Below are 22,157 nucleotides of genomic sequence, written 5' to 3'. Positions count from 1 at the left end.
TGACGAATCTCATCGAGTGTGGGCCTTGATCTACTATAACTCCTTTGAAGAGGGGTGATTCTTTACAGCTGTGGCCATAAACTACATCTGCAGGGCTAGCTGATACCCTAGGACCAGCCTGGACAATCGGACACAGAGGAAAAGGAGTGTCAGAGGGTGCGGTAGTGAATAGGGCGAAAGGGAGGTGTCGGGCGGGCACAGGGTGTGATTCTCAGGGAACAGCAGCGCAGATGGGGGAGGTTTATTACCCATGCATAAGACAGAGAGCGGGGGTGACCACTGCCTGGGGGAGATGTTTGCGAGGGTGGGGAGCCATGCTAAGGATCGACAGCGTGCACAGAGTGGGTCTGGTCAAGGCATCTAAAATGGCTGCCGTGCACGACAAAAGTGTGGCATTTGAAAAAAGACAAGATGGCGCAGACAATGTTTTTCAACACTTCCTGATTTCCTTCGAATCGAACGTTAACAGACGTTGGGGCATATTACCAAAGTTAAGCGATATTTATCCCTAACGATGCTTAGCAACGATTTTTTTACCGTCAGAAATTATCGCAGATAAACCTTGCTATTATCAAGGTTTATCGGAAATACGATAAAAAACGACCGCAATGCATTAATATCGCTGAAAACTCAGCGATATTCATGCATTACCGAGCTAATGCTCTTAGCCATGTTATCCACCTCCCATTGGATAACATGGCTAAGAACTGCTCAGGGCAGGTGGTAGCTTTTAGAGATATTCGCCCTTATCTCGAATATTTCCAAAAGTTGATAATAGGAGATAGCGATGTTAGCGACTGTTTCCAGTCGCTAACATCTTGGCATGCCCACTTTGATTGTCATTAGTGATAAATATCACTCACATGCAAAGTGGGGCCCAAGATGGTCGCTATCTTCTACTAGCCGTCGCTAACTGGTGTTAGCAACAGCTAGGTAATACACATATAATTTTATCTCCGCGAAGCGGAGCGCTGTTACAGATATATATCTTGTTTCTGAACGTTAATTTCTCAAAATGCACTGAAGCACATATATTGAGACCTAGCAAAGGCACATCGGGCTACCAGTCCCTACAATTTTGCCAAGTTTCGTGCAAATCCATTCAGCTGTTCGATCCTACCGAGAGACAAGATGGCGGCCGCTACGGACTGTTTGGAATGTTTACAGACACCGGAGAGCCAATCAGCTTCGCTTCGCAAAGCTCCGTAACGCGAAAAGTACGCGAAGCGGTGCGCTGTTACAGATATATACCTTTTTTTGAACGTTAATTTCTCAAAATCCACTGGAGCACATATATTGAGATCTAGCAAAGGCACATCGGGCTACCAGTCCCTACAATTTTGCCAAGTTTCGTGCAAATCCATTCAGCTGTTCGATTATTATTATTTTTATTTTTTTTTGCCCCGCGGGGCCCTTTTAAAACCTCCACATCAAACCTAGGGGGTGAGCGACAATGTACTATGCCCCCTTATGGTCATTTGCCCCTTCGCTTCGGCCTCCTCTTGTCTCTCGATCCTACCGAGAGACAAGATGGCGGCCGCTACGGACTGTTTGGAATGTTGACAGACGCCGGAGAACCAATCAGCTTCGCTTCACAAAGCTCCGTTGCGCGAAAAGTCCGCGAACCAGAGCGCTGCCCGGTCCGCTGTTACAGATATATATCTTTTTTTAAACGTTAATTTCTCAAAATCCACTGTAGCACATATATTGAGACCTACAAAAGGCACATCGGGCTACCAGTCCCTACAATTTTGCCAAGTTTCGTGCAAATCCATTCAGCCGTTCGGGCTAAAAGTGAGGCCAACCGCCCTATGGAAAACTCAATGTTAAAAACACGTTTTGGGACCCCCCTTTTTTCTCGGCCCCCACTGGACGAACCCCCCCCAAATTTTCAAGGGCTGCTCAGAAACAAAATGTGCCATATTCCTGAAAATTTCAGCCAATTCCGTCCACAAACGCCAAAGTTATTAGACATAGAATTTTCAAAAAACCCATAGAGAAAAAATCCTAACTATGTATACCTACTGGCGACCGCCAGTAGGTAAGATATATATATATATATATATATATAATTATTTTTTTCCGGATATGTATTGATCTGTAACTGTAACTGCCTTATCTCTAATAAATGAAAACAAAAAAGGAAAAGGAAACACTGAAAAAAAGGATATCAAAACCTCGGGAAACAAGGGTCAGTCCCACCGGAAAACAGCTACAATGACCAATGCTGGACTGAAGAGAACTTGGGCTTAAAAGAGCTCACAGTAATCACATGCATCAGGTGTGAGCAGGCTAGGAGCAGCCAGCCACAGGAGAGCTGAATTCCTCCACCCATCCTTGGCCTGCAAGGGTGGAGCCGAAGCAGTGAATAGAGAATTCTAGGTAAAAGTGTCAAACATGAGCAGGATGGCTTCCACAAAACCCGGCATGGATTGGGAATGGATGGCAATGCGCATGTAGAATCCAAATCACTGGAAGTCAGTATATGCATGAAGGGGAGGGTCTGGGAGATTATTAGAACACTGGAGAGCCCTACAATTCAGCCCCCTGGTGGTGGGCACGAGAATGCAGGGAGCAAGTGGTGACAGTTTTGAAACCGATTAAAGATTTTTTTGATCAATATCACTCAATCCAACTGCATCTATCCACAATTTACTATAGATCTGCAGCCCTATAATGCACATGGGGTAATAGATTTGCAAACCCTTAATTCTCCTGTAGCATTTTGGGGTCTCAGACTCAACCTAGGTTACGTATTTGGCACCAAAAATGAAAGGAAATTTTATCAGGTTCAAGATGAAGTTAAGTATAATACGATGGAGACATTTCCATTCTGATAACAAAACTCTACCTACCCCCTTCACCACTTGATCGAAGTACTAATTAGGAACTATTGTTAATGGTTAATATTCTTGAACCACTGGCCAGTGTGTAGGACCTTTGTGAATCAGACCCTGAGGGAGTGTGATGATGCATGGAATGTTGACTGTGGATACTGAGGGAGTGTGATGCATGGAATGCTGAGTGTAGATACTGAGGGAGTGTGATGATGCATGGAATGCTGACTGTGGATACTGAGGGAGTGTGATGATGCATGGAATGTTGACTGTGGATACTGAGGGAGTGTGATGATGCATGGAATGTTGACTGTGGATACTGAGGGAGTGTGATGATGCATGGAATGTTGACTGTGGATACTGAGGGAGTGTGATGATGCATTGAATGCTGACTGTGGATACTGAGGGAGTGTGATGATGCATGGAATGTTGACTGTGGATACTGAGGGAGTGTGATGATGCATTGAATGCTGACTGTGGATACTGAGGGAGTGTGATGATGCATGGAATGTTGACTGTGGATACTGAGGGAGTGTGATGATGCATGGAATGTTGACTGTGGATACTGAGGGAGTGTGATGATGCATGGAATGTTGACTGTGGATACTGAGGGAGTGTGATGATGCATGGAATGTTGACTGTGGATACTGAGGGAGTGTGATGATGCATGGAATGTTGACTGTGGATACTGAGGGAGTGTGATGATGCATGGAATGCTGAGTGCAGATACTGAAGGAGTGTGATGATGCATTGACTAGTGTGTTTGGATACTGATGAGTGTGAGAACACGTGGAATGCTGAGTGTGGCTACCAAGGGAGGGTGATGAAGCATGAAATACTGAGGTCCCGAATCACAGAACTAACTTAAGACAAAATCCTAAACTTACTAACATTTTGGTATTCACTGAAGGCTCTTACTCATTTTAGTATTCACAGAAGGCACTTACTCATTTCAGTATTCACAGAAGTTAGGACTCCTAAATTTAGGACTCCTAAATGCCTTCTGTGAATACCAAAAGTCTTAAAGGTAGGATTTTTTTCACCTGAGCACTAGGCATTAGCCATCATGTAATTCCCTAAAACCGTCTGTGAGTCAGACTTATAACTCGTATACTCTTAGTAAATAGTTGACTCTCCTGCTACTGTGTATGTATGACTTAAAAGGCCTTACCTTATACTGCTCATACAGAGTGTTCTATGTTTGACGTGATGTGTTTACAATAGAGCTCAGAACTCCCAGATCCGAGAGTAGCATTGGAATCCAATAGTGAAGCACACTAAATACTGACCCCTACAATATCGGTGCATCACATTGTAGGCTGATTTGCATGTGCAGCACAATGGGTTTGATTTTACAGAGCTCTGATGCCTATAAAGGTCTAGTGTAGGTTCTACACAAAATAACCATTTATAAAAACAAACGCATGAATGTATACAAACATAAAAGAACAAGAGACACACCTTTTGTAAAAAAGTGGGCCTTGTATTTCCCATATCGAACAGCGTACGTTCCGCGGATCTCATCTGGGGAAACTGGATAGTAGAACATTGTATTTCTTTTACTCTAAAATGTTGCAAGAGACCACATTTAAACATCACTTTTCAGTACTTTTCTTAAGATTGCAATAATTATTCACAGCAAGCATGATCACACATCTGTATTGCATTTATTTCTGGTGACAAGAAGATTCTGGGGAAAACTGTGTTTATGTCACAATGTGTCCATCCCATATTCCTCATGTATAAAGAAGGTTGTTCTTGTGGCAGTGAGCCTGGCAGTGTTATGTCCCACAGTGTCATCTTAGAGTTGACTACATCCTTCTCTTCTGACCTGGCTCCCTAGTATTCCAAAGCCAGGAAGAACAAAATGATGAAAGATAATCTACAAGGGTAAGATAAGGAGACAAGGAGTGACAAGTGGTGAAGAAAACATGCATGAGGTGAAATCAGGACTATGCAGGCTTGGTGTCGGCACCTGATCTTCTATGGAGCCGATGGTAGGCTTCCAATCAAAACTTTGTGGCCTTGTAGTTATTCTGAGGTCACTTCAAACCGGTTCTGGGGGAAGCTACTCTCCCTCTGGGTTTGGAGCCTGCCTGGCTGGGGGACCAAAGAAAGGCCCTGCCCAATATCTGCTCACATTTGCCTCTGACAGGTGATGACTCTTTGAAGTTAATCAAGTTCCTGGGTGCAGCTCAAATAGACATTCTGCCAGAGCAACAGACACCGACCCACACCCAAGGCCTTTGTCTTGTTTTGTGATACGTTTTTATATCTCCTCAAGGGCTGTAATCATCCCTCACTTATTCACTCCTAGGTATATCCCCACTTTCAGTCACTGCTGAGTTTATCACCTGTTCATGCATTCACCCAACTTAATCACCAACTCATTTAAAGACTAAAGGCCAGATTTTTAGTTCATTAGACGGGTTACTCAATCATATATAACCTGCCCACTGTAGTATAAGTGCCATTGAATATAATGCACTTGTAATACAGCGGATGGGATATCTGTCATGTTTGCGACTGAGTAACCGTCCGTCACAGTCTTAATCAGGCCCTAATTCACTCATCCACCCATTTACACTTCAACCGACCTGCATAGTCATCCATTTATCCATCAATTTATGAACAATGCAGTCCCCTATCTATAAGCCATCCATCCCTTCATCCATTCTCACCTTGGCTAACACATGACTGTGTGGTGTGATTCTATAGAAGGCCATGCCCTTCAGTGCTCGGGGAGTTTCAACAGAGTGCATTCAAGGTTGATTAAGGCCTGGAACAGAAATTTGCACAAGGGGGTTTGAGGCTGGCACGGAGATACTTTGATGCCCATTAGGGGACTGGATAAGCATGTAATGAATGATGCTGTTATATTTAAGCCAAATTCTAGTCCCCGTGGTATTCCACCGTGCATCCTGCGCTACTAATCAATGCTGGCTGAACTTTCTGTGTATTGATTCAAGAGAGAAATCACACTGTGCACTGACACATACGGCAAATCACCACCACACAGAAGGATCAAGTATCATAGACTGAGCACTAACCTTGCCACCTCTGAAGAGAAGATCGATCATGCTATAGCCATCCAGAGTCACACTCGGCAAAGGCACGCCAGCCAAAGCCGCCAGGGTCGGCAGGATGTCTAAGGTGCTGGCTAGCTCGTGGGTCACTCCTGACAGCAGAAAAGAGGTTTATAACTTAGAAGAGAGAAGAAGACATGTTCTTTTCAATATATGTCACCATTTACATTTGCTTTTTAAATGAAACATTTGTTGAAGACACAAACTCTTTTAATAGGCTGATTAAATTAATGACCAACACCAACTGCTTTAATATGGTTGGACAATCATCTTTGCTTTCATCAGCTTTCTCCATGTAAGTCCATAAAATCCTAGTTTGCAGTACACAGACTGTTTTTAGGTAGTGTGTAGGACATAGTGGATTTGCACCAAGGATGAGTTTAGATATCAGTCCAACAAATGCTGTACCCCAGTAGGTTTTTACCTCCAAGGGATCCCAACCAGCGATTGGTCCCATATGATCCGACTGTGGGTCCCATAGGGGGTATCTACCCTTTATGGATCTAAATCCTCTGTGGACCACAATCCTTTGTGGATTTCTCTGTTGCCTGACCCATCTCATGTGCTTTCAGGACACAGGTTAGTAGACCTTCATGTTTGAAACAGCTTTTGTCTTAACACATCTGGGGTACTCTTACCTCACTTATGGATCTGGAAAATGCTGCCAAACTCACTCTCCGGCGCAAAAGAGATGGCCTTTGGCCGAAGGGAAAAATTCCAACTAATCCTAGTGTTTGCCTTGTCATACCCTGGCATTCTGCAAACACCATTTTCAGAATCTCAATTGAAGAGAGCCCATTATAGGAAGGCTTATTATTAGTAAGTGGGGTTTTTCACCTTCAGCTAGTAAAAATACCACAATCAATATCAAGGTCCAGCAAGGTTTCAATAAATTAATTCTTGCTCCACCCTTAGTAGCTTGGCAACAAGCATTCAGGCTTACCTTAGGAAAGCATGTAATATCACCAAACAGTTCATACGTAAAAGACACAACACAATAAAAATCAACAGCAATTTATAAAAATAGAGAATAGTTGTATCTTTAACATGACACCGAAACAAAAAAACTGTAATGTAAGGAACCAGAGATATTAGTTTTTAAAGATTAAATAAAAAATTGTGCATACTAGCATGAAAAAGCTTTAAACGCCACTTGCGGCTATCTGGTTGAGCTGGGCCGGGACAAAGTCAAAGTTTAATGCCTACTACAATTGACATCTGGTCAGATAGGTGGAGCGCTAGGTCCCTTTCATGATTTTACCTTAGCACGTAGTCACTTTTTTTGAGCTTTTCTCTCAGAGGCAACCCCTCAAGTTCCTTGAATCCTGAGTTGGATTCGATGATGGAGTCCTGCTGCAGCACGCAGAAACAGTGAGCCACAGTAAGTCTTTGTCCTTGGTGTTGAAGCCGAGTAGCTTTGGAGCTTTCAGCAAGACAAACCAGCATGGTCAGGCCAATTCTAGAGTCAACGACACGGGCTTGACTCTTGACGTTGAGCCAGCCTGCTTCTGATGCTTTTTACCAAAACTTTGCAAAACGTTCCCAGGAGCACCAGCCAAGGATTACGAATTCTGGATTGCCACTGGGGGTCTGAGAGTCAATCTCCCACAATGCACCTGGTCAGTCCAGGAAAATATATTTGTAGATGGTCAGCTGGAGTAGTCCTCTGCAACTGGCTTTTACAAGTGGCTTCTTCCAGCAGTTTTCTACCTGTTGCTGTTCAGGAGCCCACTCCTTTTCCTTGAATTAGGCACCGTCCTTCATTTGTGGGGACTGTAGAGTGCAGCAAGTGCAGTTCTTTTGAGTGCAAAATCTTCTGTGTTGCAGTTCAAGGGTCCGGCAGGGCAGTACTTCTTCGGATGTTCCAAGCAGTGATCTCAGGAGCTCCTGCAGCTCTGCCTTATTTATCCTCCATGCTAGGCTGGCAAAAGGGGGGGTCTACCCAACCAATATGGGCAAAGTTGCCTTCTCGGCTATGACCACTTCCTGCAAAGTGTGGTATATTTTTGACGCAGAATGCACTGTTCTCCAAATAATTAAAATGGAGAAGTTCTCCCCTTGGGGTGTGTGCATGGCTAACCCAATCCACAGATGTGGCTTACAATTCACTACACTCCCCTTCCTGCCCCTCTCCTAATTAAATTAGGGGAGTTCCCATCTGGCTGGGGATCAAGGAAGTGGGTGCTGGCCTGGGTCCTGTGACATCTGTTCTCCTGCTTTTGAAGTTCAAGAATCAAGCACCACCAAGTGTACTTTCTCTGTGGCAATGGAAATTTGTATGTTAGCATTTTATATGTAAGTATGTATGTATGGGTGTATGTCTGTGCATGTATGTATGTATGTATGTACAAATGGATGTAGGCATGTATGCATGTAAGTGTATATGCATGTATGCATATAAGCATGTATGTATGCATATGTATTTATACATGTATACATGTATGCATAAATATATATTTATATATGTATCCATGTATGTACTCGTGTGTTATGTAGACATGAATGTATGTATGCATGTATGTATTTATGTATCCATGCATGTATGTAAGCATGCATGAATGTATGTAACTGTATTTATGTAGCGCTTACTACCCCTGACGGGGTATTGAAGTGCTTTTAGGCAAGTAGTATGTGGAACCCAAAAAGGATTAGTGGTGAATTAGTATAGGGAAAACATGAATTAATTTGAGTGGTGGACACCTGAGTTTGTTAGTTGGGTTGAAAAGGATGATGGCGGGATAGTAGAAGGGAGAGTCTAGTAAGTGTTTATTGGGAAATAATATTAGTAGGCAGATCCTAGTAGTGAAATGAGGTCTCAGATGAGTCTAAGGAGGGACACATGAGGGGAGAATTTAGAAAGGGTTGTTGGGGAGATCCTAGTAGAATATTGAGGTGTGGGGTGAGGCAAGGAGGGATAGAGAATGAAAGAGCCCAGAAAGAGTAATTTTGGAGCTCATAGTAGTAGAATGTGGTTTGGGATGAGTCAGAGAGTTGAGGTACAGGATATACTGTGAGAGCTATAGGGTGAAACACAGGGTAGTGCATTGGAGAGATGCACATGTGTTGTTATAACACTAGGAGTAAAGTAATAGATCGATATATATCCAAGTACATGGAAAGTAAAAATGATGATGGAAGGTAATATATTAAGATTTTTGTTGTATGCATGTATGTATACTATCATGTATGTATGTATGTATTCATGTATGTATACATGTATGTATGGGTGCATGTATGTATGCATGTATGTATGGGTGTATGTATGTATCTATGACTTCATACATGTATGGGTGCATGTATGTATGTGTGCATGAATGTATGGGTGTATGTATGCATGTGTGTATGCACATGGTATTTCTATTGCAAACACCGAGACATAATGCAACAAAGCCCTATACTTGGTCAAAGAGAAGCACACATTCAATGAGTGACAAAAGAGTTTGCTCTGTGAAAAGTGATTACCGCTTTTTCTCCCTTATGGTCCCATTCCTTACTTGATGACAAGAGGCCCATCTCTCCTCCACCGACAGCCCAAACAAAAACTCTCCTTTAGAAACAATCCCTTACAAAGGGGGTTTACCCACCTTCCCTTAACGTGCTTCGTGTGATCTTTGCAAAGAGTCTGGATCACCAAGATCGCAAATGAAACCTCACCCCTCGTAAGTACTAGGATGAGGAAGAAAGGGGTCCTATTACAAGATTTATAAAGAGCACCCATCAACCATCATGATATAAGGCATACCAGAATCCAAAGCATGTCATCTATTGACGTATATATGTCATATAAGCCATGTCATCTATTGACGTATATATGTGGTATTTCTATACCACGGACCTAGCCAAAAGGCAGCAGACCTCTCTACAGTGTCAAAGACGAGCATCAAGGCAACAATTACTAGGCGGTGAAGCTGGGCTGTGTTTCTCTCAAGAGGTGAGTCTTCAACCCTTTCCTACATTGGAGCAGTGTGAGGGCAATGCTGATGGACATGGGGATGAATATGTGACATTCCAACGCATGACATTACATGGCATGCCGTTGCAACTCCAACCTTTCCCCGACTTTCTGTCGAGGGGGTCGCTGGAAGTTGAAATAGAATACTTTTCTATTCCAACTCCAGTGTGAGCAACAGTAGGGAAGGTGTTGGAGTTAAATCCAACACCTTCTACCCACTGCTGCACAGCTTTTTTGTTGCAGCAACATGCAATGTAATGGCATGCATTGTAACGGTTGAGCAGTAAAGGCCGTTTCCCTACGGGGATGTTGTTCCAGATCCTGGGTACATAGATGAAAAAGTCCTGCTGCCTTGTTTTTTCCCTTCTTTTTTACACTTATCAGTCTGCAGTCTAATGGGGTCCAGGCTGAGGGTGTGCCAAGAACCACCAGAGATGGTGGGCTTCTCAGAAAGATAAGCAATTGTGCTGCTCATATTGACTTTGTAAATGATGCAACTGCTTTGGAGGATGGTGCAGCTCGGCAAGAGCAGCCAATGGAGTTCGATCAGGATGGGAGTGATGTCATTATATTTCTTCAGGCCTTTGATGGGAAGTGATGTAGGGTGTGCCTAAGGGGTTTCAGTGTCCAGTCTGGCAGAAAATGGACAAGGATGTTACCTCCATCCAGATGTGAGAGTACCAAGGCTTGAACAGCAGTTCTGAAGATGCTTTCAGGAAGAAACAGACCTTCTTTAGAAGAGATAACTGGTACCAGGGCATCTTGTTTTTTGAGAAATATGTTCATGAGGGTAAGGTCGGTGTCCACGAGGAATCCAAGTGTCTTGGGTTTGGATGAAAGCTGGGGTTTGATGCTGTCAGAAATGTCATTGATGCAGGTCTGTGCAGTTTCTTGTTTTGTTGTTCTTGACAAATAATAGACATTCTGCCTCGGTTGGTTAAGCTTCAGGTGGACAGAGTACATCCAGGTCTGCACAAGGTGCAAGCAGTGTTTGAAGCATTGGATGTCTGAAGTAGAGGAGAATTTCAAGAATAGTTGAGAATCTACGGCATATTGGTGAACCTTGATGCTGTTATCTGTGAACAGAGCATCAAAGGGCCGTATGTGTAGGTTAAAGATGAGTGGGGACATAATGAGGAACTCTACTTGTGATAGGGATCTTTTGTGAAATGTGAACAGACTGGTGTTTTTTGGAAAAGTAGGAGAACCAGAGAAGGCCATTACTGGGGAATCCGATTTAAGACTCTGGGGTGCCCATGAGGGTGGGATGATCAACTGTGCCTGAGGCAGCTGAGAGGGTCAGCAATATCTGGAAGCAGGGGACATCTTCATTTGCTGTAAGAAAGACTGTCTATGATATGCAAGGTAGCGCTCTCCATGAGTGGCAGTCAAAGAGTAATCAAAAAAATCCAAACGTAGAGGGGTAATCATCAAGAAGATGTATGAGGATGAAGTGGAAGAAACTCCAGCCGCAGCTGTCCCAGGAATGCTCCAGTCAAGGGACCTTCACTGTTTCTGGTTTGACAACAAACATCCTACATGGAGCACTCTAAGAGGAAAGAACCACTAAAGGACGCTTCAGAGAAAACTGAAGCAATAGGCCCAAACCACTGACAAATAATTCACAAAAGAAATATAATAATACACATTACCACAACATGGTTAGAATTTATTTGATATTGTAGTTGAACAGATTGCTTTTTTAACCAAGTATGAACTACAGTTCCAGCAGTGGCACAAACTGACAATGATATTCTAAATGACATGGTAGAGTCAGGTTAAGGCATAGTCAGGCAGCTCCACAGTGATCAATTATAACAGAAGCATGTTATAGAAGGGGCTGAGTTCATGAAGGGCCGTGGGCTGGTCTGAGACAGGCACTGTCAGCCAGGCCCCCATTGCATGTGTTTATTTATTTATCCAAAGTGTTTAACCCAAATTATGCTCCTTCTTATTACCTGTCAGAACATGACAATTTCTGTGATGTTCTTAGCCCATGCGATAGGGTCTTGCTGGCATCTTGGTGACTAGATGTTGGTGCCTGTCAGCCTTTTAAGTGGGATTTCTCCCTCATCCCCAGTATCTCAGTTCAAAGGGGATGCCACATCCTCCTTATCCAGATCATGTCAACTAACCTGAGTCCATCCTGGATCCCACCTGACATCAGTCAAGAGAACTGTGCGTCAACTGCAGGCCACAGGGAAGACTCCAGCAACGTCCATACATCCTTTTAAGATCAAGAGAAGTTGGCTGTAGAGCAGCTGGCATATAGAAATAATTGCCATTTAAGTTGCAAGAGCCCATGTGTGGTGTGTGGCATATACATGATCAGCAACCGAGCCCCGCTTGCATCCACTGAACTGTGTTCCCAGGTTATCACAGCATCATGGTGGGCAGACTCATGCATCATCAAGCACTTTACATACCTTGTGTGATTCGGCCAGGCCAGTAGGCTATGGCGGGCTCTCTGACGCCGCCTTCATAGGTTGTGGCTTTTCCACATTTCAGAAGACCCGAGTTCCCTCCGCGGGAGTGGCGCATGGTCTCGGGTCTGTAACATAAAGCAGAAGAGATGGAAAGGTTCACACGAGGAAAGCCTAACAAGAACTCAGACAGTGGCATTACAAGTAGGCTTATGATTTAGATTTATTTTTTTTACTTTGAACCAAATGGTGTGGCAAAGCATATAGAGGTGGTGTCAATAGACATACATAAATGCTAATAAAATAAGCAAACATAAAAAAATTGAATTGCAGATGTTGAAGGGTGGAGCAGTCCTGTTCTGATTCTCAGAACTCTGCTGCCAGAAGATGTTCTTTTGAGATTAGATCATTGTCAACAACTGCTTTGAGGACAGATGTTTCCATGGTGAGCCCAGGTCAGTAATTAGACTGGAAATGTCCCAGTTGGTGGTTTTTTTTTTAATCCAGAGATGATCAATCTATCATTGATCAATGCTCAGAGCAGGAAGACCTTTGTTGGGCCTAAGATTCTTCAGGACTTTGGGTCAATGATTTGTTTTTTACAATTGCATCCAACTTTAAATGCATCAGGGAGGAAGTCCTGTTCAAGAGAGAAACAAATCATCAGCAATGAAATGGACTGGGTGGATCCACGTGTTCCCTAGCTAGGAATCTGAGCAGCCTATGGCAAGGCGTTGTCTTGTCAAAGGCTCATCTAATGGCTTTCTTGGTTATACGTTGAAGAAATTGAAGGATAATTCACAGGCTGTCCTGATGAGGAAGATCTGAACACATTCAGGGGGATGAGGAAACTGTCTATGATGTCTCTGAATCTTCTTAAGATGTCCGGCTCCCTACTCACAGTTGGGCAGCTTGAGAGATGTGCTTGGGGTTTCAGATGACTCATGTTGCATTATATCCCAAAGCACCATGGGACCTTTCTCCTGGTATTAGTCTTGTTATTGAACTATGAGACTAATACGCCCACAGATATGCTCTATGGTGAGCATGATGATTTGATTTATGGTTTAAATAGCGCTTGAATGCCCAGAGGCGTCTTGGCGCTGCTTTCAGGCAGGAGATCAATATGCTACATCCATACCGGAAAACTAGTTTATAAAGAGTCGAGTTTTCATGCTTTCCTAAAAGACATAAGATTGGAAGTGTCTCTTAATGTGAAGTGAAGAGAGTACCAGAGTTTGACTGTTCCTGAAATGAAGCTTTTGCCGCCCCACCTGGATCTTTTGGTCATAGGGACCCCCAGAAGCTTTGCGTTAGCTCGTCGTAGGTATCAGGATGGAGAGTACCAGAGAAAACATTTTTTCAGGTAGCCCGGGCCAATATTGTGCAGAGCCTTAAAGGCTATACATAAAGCTTTCAATTCAATCCTTTTACAAGTTGGGAGCCGATGTAGCTTCACCAGCTGTTGAGACACAGATTGGTATTCGAGAATACCCCCAATTAGCCGTACTGCTCCATTTTGCAGCATCTGCAATCTCTGCAGGGATTTTATTTTTGGATATTAAGGAATAGGGCATTCCCGTGATCCAATTTGGATAGGGCTAGATCTGTGACTACTGTCTTCTGGAGTTCTGGAGGAAGAAACAGGCAGATCTACCTGATCATTTTTAAGAAAAAGAACACTGACAATACTGAGGCGTTAGTCTGCTCTTTGAAGGTTAATCTATCGTCAAAAAAGACTCCTAGATTCCTCACCTTTGTCAGTGAAGAAGGGAGCGTGCCTAGGTCAGTCGGCCACCAGTTAGATGTCCGTATGAGGTATTGTTTCCAAAAATAAAAACCTCAGTTTTTACACAGTTAAGTTTTAACCTCATCCACCCATTGACCTGAGACATACAGCTGTTAAAACGCTCTGTAGTTTCAGTTGGGTTGCTAGCTATTGAAACAATAATCTGGGTATCATCAGCATAGGATACTTCTGAGACACCACAAGGTTTGATAATCCTGGCCAGTGGGGTCACATATAGATTGAAGAGAGTAGGGCTCAATGAGGAACCCTGTGGCTCCCCATAAGTCAGCATGAATTGATCCAAGGAGAAGGATCCCAGCTCTGCCTTTTATTCCAAGCTCAAAGAGTCGGTCAGTTAAAATGTTGTGACTGACTGTATCGAAAGCCGCCGACAGATGCAGTCAACAGATGCAACAGGATCAGGGTGGCCTCCCCTCCTTTATCCATTAGATATCAAAGCTCTTCCGAAGCTGCGACCAGAGCAGTCTCTGCATTCTGCTACGTTTCTTTTTCCTTTCCCTGCTCCCTTCTTACACCACCCACAATATTGCTTCATTACATATGACCTAACCATGTGTTTTATTGTAATTCTATGAAATTTACTGGAGTTTTAAAATGTAGTTCTTTTAGTTCGCCTTTAGATTTCTGTCTCTGATATTTGCCATCAAACACCTATGATCTACATTATTGGAATGCACATTTATGTCCTGATGAAGACCTTACACAGAAGAAAATCCCATTTAGGCTGAAAGATGTTGATTTTGTGTCTTAGTAGCTACATGTTGTAAACATCTGTAATGTACAGTTCAGGGTTAGAAATGACCAGACACAAGAACGCCACCACTATTCAACTGTTTTATTAGCATTCCTACCTTTGTCAAAAAATATGTTTTATATCTATTTTCCACTGTACTTCACACAAAGTTTTGTGATAAAGATTCTAATTTTATCTGTTGTTAATTTTTCAAAGTTCTAGTTTAGCAGATTGTTTGATGGAGGCCTAAAAAGGTGCACAAACATGGCACAAATAAATATAACACAATTAAATGGAACTAAAATGTCATCATACCATTAGCATCTAAATTGATCATTTTACAAATACATATTCTTAATAAACACATTTAAAAACAGCCTAAAATTGCTCTTTTTCTCGCATCTTTTCAGTATTTAAAGTTATTTCTGATTCATCTCTAGGGTGGACTAATCTTCCTCTATGTTATAATGCTTCTCTATACTCATTACAAAAATAGTTTTTGTTGGTTCAAGCAGGAGCAGTACTAAAAGGGAAGAACAAAAGGTGAACTGCTTTTCCACAGACACCAGACTCACCCATTGTCAGATGTGAAGAACACAAGAGTGTTGTTTTCCACTCCAAGTTGCTGGATGGTCGCCACTAATCCACCCACAGAGCCATCAAGCTCCATCAGGGCATCACCAAAGGGGCCGCGCAGAGACTGCCCGGTGTACTCTTTGCTGGCAAACTGGGGATAGTGGGTGTGCTGGGTGGAGAAAGAGATAAATGATAAGATTACCAGGTGTACCTTACACCAGTCAATAGTTCCAAAGACCAGATCAGCCATATTGATGCTTCACAAGACCCACATGAGACGCGTAGTAGAGGAAGAAAGGCTTCTGCTGCTGGACGGCGTCCACGATGAACTGCTTGGAGAAGGCGTTGTAGCGTGGCACCAGTGTGGTGAAGTCCACCGGCTGTTGGATAACCTTGTCGTTCTGGAAGACGGGCAGAAGGACTACATCCTGGTCACAGGTCCCAAAGCATTTGGTGTCTGGTGGGAAGCACGTGAGGTTCTGGCAGGGGCCCTTGGACAGAACACAGAGAGATGAGATTCAAGAAGATGCCAGAACGCACATTACACACGTGTACAGACTGAGATTGAAGTCAATGTGTGGGCTGTTTGGGGCCTCTTTTATTGTCTAGTAGGCAGTTTGTTTATCGTTGACTTCCCAGAAACTGCCAAATCCATTGCCTGCAGCAAGGACAAATGCATGCACAGACTGCATGTGTGGGTTTGTGTTACTATCCTTGAGGGGACTTGGGTGAACACACAGTCATGCTCTGGGGACTTACTTGAGTGCATTGAGGGGACTTGAACCAAGGTCCCCACTATAATCAAACACTATCTCTATGGGGAATTGAACACTCCTGTAATCACACATAATTTATGTGTGGTCTTGAACAACTCGAGACTCACATTTTTTCTGTTTGGACACTTGAACATTGTGTTCTTACATTATTTGAGGTGGGACTTGAACTCAATTTCTTCACACACTTTCTTGATGGAAATTTAAAAATCAAGTTAACCACACATTATCCTCTGTGGGTGCTTGACAATCACTATAATCACATACTATGTGGAGACTTGAACATCACTATAATTGCACACTGTTTCTGTGGGGACTTGAGCATTACTGTAACCGCACACTGTCTTTATGGGGACTCGAACATTCCTATAATCACACATAATCTATCTAACATCCTTAGCCTCAGATTTCAACTGTTTGGAGACTTGAACATTGTGTATTATCACTCATTCAGGCAGTATTTGAACAAGATGATCTTAGCACAGTATTTGTGTGTGGAGATGAACATTGTCTTTGCACATTATTTCAGTCGAAATGTGAACACAATTTTTGTTACACATTATCTCTATGGGGACTTAAAATTTACAATAATCATATATTATCTCAGTGGATGCTTGAGAATTACTGTAAGCACACACCGTCTTTGTGGGGACTTGAACAACAATATAATCACACACTGTCTCCGTGGGGACATGAACATCACTAACTGGACACTATCTTTGTGGGGACTTGAGATAAGTATGAACTCACAAAAGCTATGGACCCAGATTTACTATGTCTTTGCTTTGTCCTTATATCTGTGGGGACTTGAACATCAAATAATCACACACTATCTCTGCGAGGACTTGAACATCACTATAATCACACACTATTTCCGCGAGGACTTGAACATCACTATAATAACACACTATCTCTGCGAGGACTTGACCATTACCATATTCACACACTATCTCTGTGAGTACTTGAACATCACTATAATCACACACTATCTCTGTGAGGACTTGAACATCACTATAATCACACACTGTCTCTGCGAGGAATTGAACATCACTATAATCACACACTGTCTCTGTGGGGACTTGAGATAACTATGAACTTACATAAGCTATGGACCCAGATTTACTATGCCTTTGCTTTGTCCTTATATCTGTGGGGACTTGAACATCAAATAACCACATGAACCACCATTTCTGAGAGGACTTGAACATCACTATAACCACACACTAACTCTGTGGGGATTTAAGTATCATTATCTTCACACTCTACTTCTGCGGGTAATTTCATCAAGGCTGGAGACATAATCTTTGTAGAGACAATGGTGCTACACCACCTCTGTGGGCACCATCACACACCATGCACATGCAGTGATCACATTCACCTCTTGATATCATCACACACCATACATATGCAGTGATCACAATCACCTCTTGGTATCATCACACACCATACACATGCAGTGATCACAATCACCTCTTGATATCATCACACACCATACATATGCAGTGATCACAATCACCTCTTGGTATCATCACACACCATACACATGCAGTGATCACATTCACCTCTTGGTATTATCACACACCATACACATGCAGTGATCACATTCACCTCTTGGTATTATCACACACCATACACATGCAGTGATCACAATCACCTCTTGGTATCATCACACACCATACACATGCAGTGATCACAATCACCTCTTGGTATCATCACACACCATACACATGCAGTGATCACAATCACCTCTTGGTATCATCACACACCATACACATGCAGTGATCACAATCACCTCTTGGTATCATCACACACCATACACATGCAGTGATCACAATCACCTCTTGGTATCATCACACACCATACACATGCAGTGATCACAATCACCTCTTGGTATCATCACACACCATACACATGCAGTGATCACATTCACCTCTTGGTATTATCACACACCATACACATGCAGTGATCACAATCACCTCTTGGTATCATCACACACCATACACATGCAGTGATCACAATCACCTCTTGGTATCATCACACACCATACACATGCAGTGATCACAATCACCTCTTGGTATCATCACACACCATACACATGCAGTGATCACAATCACCTCTTGGTATCATCACACACCATCCCTGTTCAGGCATTAACATTACCTGCTATTCCATGGAAGATGTTATCTAACAGCTAGTTTGACAACATATAAGTAACTATATAAACTCTGCGTTCCAGTTGATCACATGATTTGATACCATCTGTTGATTTCTCTTTGTATTGTTATTGCCTATAATTTTTGGCACTGAGAGATGGGTGACCTGCAGTTTAAATGATCTTTCCGTACCCATGATATATGGTGTTTTCTGACACATTATGAGCATTATCCATATTTTCGTACCCCTAGGATATGTGCGGCACTTCATATAAAAACTGATTATGATATTTCTGTATATTACTTATAAAAATAAACTTTTAACCATGTGCCTTTGACTGTATTCGACCACTAATGACAATTATGGTGTCGGTCTTCACAAGGATATTAGTACGTGTTCAAACCCCATTAACGTGGTTATGTGGGCGCGTTTAAAGATCAATATATTTGCTTGTTTGAATAAGAATATCCTCAAAGAACATGTAGATCCAATGAAGGAGGGGTGAGCGTAGCAGGAAGTGGGAACTAAAATCCCGCCTTTCACCACAGCCAACCAAAACTGAATGTGGGCAGGCCGAAAGATCATCTGCTCCAATGAGAGAAATGTTGAGACTGTTATCTTCCTGTCAGCGTCTGCTGCTCAGGTCATGGACCAGCCCTGCACTCAACATGCCTCGATGGTCACTCATACTATGAGGTTCATTGGATCAGCACCATGCTCAGTCGCAAAGGGAAGTAGCTGCTGTGTGATCAGTGATTGAACTCCAAGGATCAGACACCAGCTGATGGGGTCTCCACATAGCTCTGTTATTACCCACTGCCACTGCTTATTTTGAGCCGGAGGCTGCCAGTGGGGGAGCACGGTCACAAATTCTTGGGAAACATCAGACATTTCCTAAGAGCAAAAGAAGGAAAAACACACAAAGGAGAAGGACAGAGGAAGAGAGTGATGGAAAAACCATCACGAAGGAAGTAAGTAAGAACTGGCAAGAGTATCTTTTAGATGCAAGTGGCATGAGGTGGATTTGAGTCTATGCAGCATTGGTTTTCGGCGCATGACATTTAATAGCTGAGAGCTGAGCAGTGCTTTAGGCACTGGCATCCATTCTTTAAGGATTAGGCACTGTCCAACCCCTCTCTGTAGAACATGAAATGAACCAGCCAATGGGATCTGCACAGAGCACTGTCACCACCCAACCCCTGTCTGTAGACCATGAAATGAACCAGCCAATGGGATCTGCACAGAGCACTGTCACCACCCAACCCCTGTCTGTAGACCATGAAATGAACCAGCCAATGGGATCAGCACAGAGCACTGTCACCACCCAACACCTGTCTGTAGAACATGAAGTGAACCAGCCAATGGGGTCTGCACAAAGCCCTGTTACCACCCAATCCCTGTGTAAAGAATAAAATGGGTCTGCCTAGAGAACGGTTACCATCCAATCCCTGTCTAAAGAATAAATGGGGTCTGCACAGAGCACTGTTATCAAATAATTCTGGTCTGTATTAGATGAAATATTTCAGCCAATGGGGTCTGCACAGAGCACTGTTTTCACCCCCCCCCCCCCTGTAGAACCGGAAGTAAATCAGGCAATGGGGTCTGCACAGAATATTGTTATTATCCAACCCTTGTCTGTAAGACTTGAACTAAACCAGCCAATGGTGTCTGCACAAAACCCTGTTACCACCTACCCGTTGTCTGTAGAACATTAAATAAACTCGCCAATGGGGCTTCATAGAACACTGTTAGCACCCAACCCCTATCTTTAGAACATGATGTAAACCAGCAAATCGGGTCTGTGCAGAGCACTGTTATCACCCAACACCTGTCTGTAGAACAAGAAGTAAACAAGCCAATGGGGTCTTACCAGAGCCTGTTACCATCCAACCCCTGAAGGTATAGTATGAAATGATCCAGCCCTTGGGGTCTTCATAGAACACTGTTATTGCCCAACCCCTATCTTTAGAACATGACGTTAACCAGCAAATTGGGTCTGAAAAGAGAACTTATACCACCCAACCATTGTCTGTGGAACAAAGGGGGGTCTGCACAGAGCACTGCTATCCAATAACTCTTCTCTGTAGAACATTGAGTAAATCAGCTAACAGAGTCTGCACAGAGCTATGTTATCACCCAACTCTTGTCTCAGGGACATGAAGTAAACCATTCAATGGGGTACGCACAGAGCACTGCTTTCACCCAACCCCTGTCTGTAGAATATGAAGTAAAACAGCCAATGGGTTCCACACAGAACACTGTTATTATCCAACCCTTTTCTGTGGCCAATGGGGTCTGCACATAGCATTGTTTTCACCCAACCCTTGTGTATAGAACATGAAGCAAACCAGTCAATGTGGTCTTCACAGAAAACTGTTATCGCCCAACCCCTGTTTGTAGAACATGCAAAAAACAGCCAATGGGATCTGCTCAGAGCCCCTTGTAAATGTAAATGTAAAATGTAAATGTAGTGCTTATATAGCGCACATATCACCCCCAAAGGGGTCTCAAGGCGCTGTACACATACTGCTGTGGAACCCTTCCTGGCCTTTCCCTGTGAAGTGCCCACTCCTGGGCACCCCCAAGGTAAAGCCAGGCATCCCAGCACTGTTGGGGCCGTTGTGGAGATTAAGCAAGCTATTGCCCAGAGTTGCAGAGTGGGACTCCATGATTAGAATAGGCACCGAGGCGAGAATGATCAGGTCCGGGGAAATTGAGCCCAAGACCCGCCGAGGTGGGAATTGAACCCTGGTCCAGGCCAGACTACTGCATCAGGGTCTGCCGCTCTAACCATTGAGCCACACTTCTCCACTCCACTTGTCTTTAGAACATGAAATAAACTAGCCAATAGCCCCTTGCATGCGGCGCACAATTTCACGCTGTGCGGGTGATTTGAATAGTGGGTGGGATTCGGACGGCCCCTGGCCGTCCTCCTCACACGCCCACCATGACGTCGGACAGCCTGGGGTGGGGCATCCGAAGCATGCAAGGGGATACGGTCTTCATAGAGCTCTGTTATCACCCAGCAGCAAATTGGGTCTGCGCAGAGCACTGTTACCACCCAATCTATGTCTGAAGAATAAATGGGATCTGCGCAGAACACTGTTATCAAATAGTTCTTGTCTGTATTATATGAAATAAACCAGCCAAGGGGGTCTGCACAGAGCATTGTTCACACCCGACACCTGTCTGTAGACCATGAAGTAAATCATCCAATGGGGTCGGCATAGAGCATTGTTATCATCCAACCCTTGTATGTAAGACTTGAACTAAACCAGCCAATGGGGTCCACACAGAGAACTGTTTTTACCCAACTCCAATCTGAAGAACATGAAATAAAGCAGCCAATAGAGTCTGCATGGAGCACTGTTATCACCCACCCCTTGTCTGTATTACATGAAATAATCCAGCCAATGGGGCATGGAGAGAGCATTGTTCACACCCAACCCCTGTCTATAGAACATGAAGTGAACCAGCCAATGGGGTCTGCACAGAGAACTGTTATCACCCAACCCCTGACTGTAGAAAATGAAAGAAACCAGCCAATGGGATCTGCAAAGAACACAATTATTAATCATCCCTTGTCGGCAAGACATGAAATAAACCAGCCACTGGGGTCCGCACAGAGAACCGCTTTCACCCAAACCAAATCTGTAGAACATGAAATGAACCAGCCAATGGGGTCTGGAGAGAGCATTGTTAACACCCAACCCCTGTCTATAGAACATGAAATGAACAAGCCAATGGGGTCTCCACAGAGCACTGTTATCACCCAACACCTGTCTGTAGAACATGAAGTAAACCAGAAATTGG

General features: G+C 43.4%; 1 protein-coding gene across 1 annotated transcript in view; it reads right to left on the bottom strand.

Annotated features, from left to right (window-relative positions):
* LOC144766907 (arylsulfatase A-like) overlaps window positions 1-22,157 on the bottom strand; it is a 98,544-nt gene that overhangs the window by 52,912 nt on the left and 23,475 nt on the right. Inside the window, exons 3-7 of the mRNA XM_078650612.1 lie at window positions 15,690-15,908; window positions 15,417-15,586; window positions 12,302-12,426; window positions 5,888-6,015; window positions 4,299-4,401 (exon numbers count right to left, since the gene is read on the bottom strand). Of these exons, the coding sequence (XP_078506738.1) occupies window positions 4,299-4,401; window positions 5,888-6,015; window positions 12,302-12,426; window positions 15,417-15,586; window positions 15,690-15,908 (745 nt within the window). The remainder of the gene's footprint in view (window positions 1-4,298; window positions 4,402-5,887; window positions 6,016-12,301; window positions 12,427-15,416; window positions 15,587-15,689; window positions 15,909-22,157) is intronic.

The sequence above is a fragment of the Lissotriton helveticus genome, chromosome 1_1 (assembly GCF_964261635.1).
Source record: "Lissotriton helveticus chromosome 1_1, aLisHel1.1, whole genome shotgun sequence".
Lineage (NCBI taxonomy): Eukaryota > Metazoa > Chordata > Amphibia > Caudata > Salamandridae > Lissotriton > Lissotriton helveticus.
Note: the sequence above shows the minus strand (reverse complement) of the source record. Positions and strands in the feature narration are given on the sequence as shown.